The 3054-nt window shown below is 41.6% G+C and overlaps 1 protein-coding gene across 1 annotated transcript; it reads right to left on the bottom strand.

Moving 5' to 3' along the window:
- Positions 1 to 823: 823 nt before the first annotated feature.
- LOC143272860 (leukocyte immunoglobulin-like receptor subfamily B member 4A) lies at positions 824 to 1985 on the bottom strand. Its single transcript, XM_076569395.1, has 3 exons — positions 1880 to 1985; positions 1703 to 1738; positions 824 to 1505 (listed from the first exon to the last, which is right to left on the bottom strand). Exons 1-3 carry the CDS (start codon positions 1911 to 1913, stop codon positions 1213 to 1215), a joined length of 363 nt encoding a protein of 120 aa, XP_076425510.1. The 5' UTR covers positions 1914 to 1985; the 3' UTR covers positions 824 to 1212.
- Between the last annotated feature and the right edge of the window lie 1069 nt (positions 1986 to 3054).

The raw sequence follows: 3054 nt of genomic DNA, 5'->3' as shown, positions 1-3054 counted from the left end.
AAAACTTCCTGATTGAGTCTGTGCACCATTTTTACCACAGGCCTTTGTTGACCAGCTGTTATCATGAGACTGTGCCCTTTATCTCAGGAAATATAAGCAAGAGGAGAATGAAGGACTGAGGATGTCATTGGAGACTGTTCTCATTGGGTGTTGCCAACTAAATACAAGCTAGAGTCATCTGGGAAGAGAAAACTTAAATTGGACATATGCCTCCATCATATGGTCCTGTAGACAAGTCTGTGGAGGAATTTTATTGATTGCCTGATAGTTAATGTGGGCTATCTAAGCCCACTGTGAGTGGTTCTAACTCTGGGTAGTTGGACCTTGATGATATAAGAAAATAGTCTGAGCAAACCACTGGAGAGTAAACCTGTAAGCCATGCTCCACTATGGCCTCTGCTTCAGTTCCTGCCTTAAGTGCCTACATCTAAATGTCTTCATGATGGACTCTAAAATATAAGAAGAAATAAAACCTTTCTTCCACATGTTGCTTTAGATCATGGGGTTGTATCACAAAAATAGAAACCAAAGCAGTACAGAGACAATGTCTGACCACTTCATACACTGTCTGTTCTCAAGCCCTCCTGCTTCTGCTAAATTCCAATGAGTCACCGAGGGGAGTAATTGCATCAGGGGATGCTTAAGGCTGGTGCTCTATGAGGTGTGAAAGTCTTTGGGACTTTTGAGTTTCATTATTTTACTTTGAAGTTAGAACACTTCTCAGAGCAGATCCCTGGGTGACACTCTGTATTAAGAAAGGTAGTGTCAGGGGTTCTTACCTGAGACCAAGAGGTAAAGGGAGTCACTTGATTTTGACCACACATGGGGTTGGTTCCTAAAATATCCATAACAACTGTATGTACCATTGTGGATGGTGGTCACAGGGTCCAGAACAAAATGAGCCTGAAAATTCTAATTGGCACTTTGCTGTGAGTCCAGGGTCTGTTGGAGGTGGTGTTTTCCTTCCTGGATCAGAATGAATCCGCCAAATCCCAGTGATGAATTACACTGCATGGTTATGGTCTCACCTGAGGTTACAACAGGACTGGGCCAGACAGACAGGCTTGGTTTATCATAGGCTCCTAGGATACAAGGGGAAGTGAAACGAATTTAAGCTTCCCACATTGTACTGCAGGGTTGGGCTCTGAGAAAAGTACCCTGGAGACCTGAACTCCTTCTGAGTGGAGAGCATGTGCTGGGAACCCTGACTCTTCACTCACCTGTTAGCACCAGTTCCAGGGTGTCACTGTGCTCTGACCAGCCAGCAGGGCTCTTATAGTAACACTTATATATCCCTGCAAAGTAAACTGTCATGTGTTGGAAGTAGAACTTAGCCTTGTCCAAGCTTTCCAGAGGGTATTGTCTGTCCCAAGGATCCGTGCTTCCCTCTTTAAGTAAATGGTACTCCTTGGCCTCCCAGGACCCCTGACACCAAATAGTAACAGGTGCATCTGAGGCAATCACAGAGTGTGGCTCAGCCCAGATTTTGGGCTTTGTGAGGGTTCCTGCAAGGAAATCAAAGGTTGAGTCCTGGTACAATTCTCCCTCAGACACCAAATCTTAGTAGGGTACTAATGGGCATAACAACATTATCCATAAACTTTACAGATCCCACATTGTGAAGAGATGAACAAGAGGAGAGCAAATGATGTCTGGTATCCAGAGTGAAGGATAAAATCTTGAGATGGTTGGAAACACTCACCTGCCAGGACTGCAGTCTTCTGTCCCACACTCAGTCCTGAAAGAAAATTCACTCTGAGAGATTTTTTCAGTCTGAGAGACGGGGTCAATATCATGGAGTTTCCAGATTCAATAAGACCTGTGTTGGAATAGGGTTTCTTACAGACTTGAGTGTCCACTCTCCCTCTTCATATCTTACCAAGACACAACAGCATTCTGAGCATGGGGACCATGGTGAGTCGTTGTATTTTTCTTGTTTGTGCTCCTGGGGCAGCTTGAACATGTTCTGCAGACACATCAGACAGGCTGTTTTCAGCATGGAGGCAGGTCCTTCCTGTCAGGGGTTTGCCACATCAGTACTATCACCAGCTCACCACAAGAGGAACTTCTTTTTGTTCTTCAGTGCAGGACTTTTGCCAAGTACTCGGCAAAAAGTACTTGGCAAAAGTCCTGCACTGAGGAAAAGTACTTGCACTGAGGAAAATCTTTAAGAAAAAAATGTTTTTTCCTCTATTCATCACAGCTTTCTGCCTGTCCTGTGTGTTTTCCAAGCCAAAAAAATAAGCATTCACTTGTTACAGCATGTCATTTCACAAGGAGAAACAATTGCAGACCCCAAATATGCAAAAGTAGTATTAGTCAAAATCAGCAGTATGGTCTAAGAAAAGATTCATTTATGCTGTTACAAGGAGAGGCCATAATCTCAAGGTAGGTCCATAGACTCAAGTCAAATATTTCCGAATGGCTCAGGTCAGACTCTGCTCTCTTTCCTTCCTAAGCTCCAATGGTCTTCTGCAACTTTAGTCACAATGTCTTAATTCACAGCACCCAAGTACCAACATTTTCTAATTCTGTTCCCTCTTACTGGTTTCTGTGAGATTGACCCTTTGCCTACTTGTTTGCATTCTCAAAAAGTTACTCTTATGTTGAGACCATCAGGCTTAAGTTCTCCTCTGATAAGATAAAAAGGTAGATTATTGAATCAATTACAAAAAGGAACTACTTGTTTTAAATTAAATTAAATAAGTAATGACCTTTTTTTTGTCTGAAATTGTCAAATGTTAATGGACTGGACATTGTTAATTTATATAATGGAGTTTTTGTCTGAATCTGTCAAATGTTAATAGACTAGACATTGTTAATACAGTTCTTGACTGTATATATTGTATAAACATTGTTTTATTAGTTATAAGCTTCCTTTATTATTTAGACAAAAAAGGGAAATGTGGTGATATTGTGTTCCTCCAAATATATTGTACACCCTAATAAACTTATCTTGGTTCAGAGAACAGAACAGCCACAAGACAGACATAGAGGCCAGAAAATGATGGCATACACACCTTTAATCCTAAAAATCTGGAGATCCATCCAGAT

This window comes from Peromyscus maniculatus, chromosome 1 (genome assembly GCF_049852395.1).
Source record: "Peromyscus maniculatus bairdii isolate BWxNUB_F1_BW_parent chromosome 1, HU_Pman_BW_mat_3.1, whole genome shotgun sequence".
Classification (NCBI taxonomy): Eukaryota; Metazoa; Chordata; class Mammalia; order Rodentia; family Cricetidae; genus Peromyscus; species Peromyscus maniculatus.
This window is presented reverse-complemented; position numbering and strand designations above follow the sequence as displayed.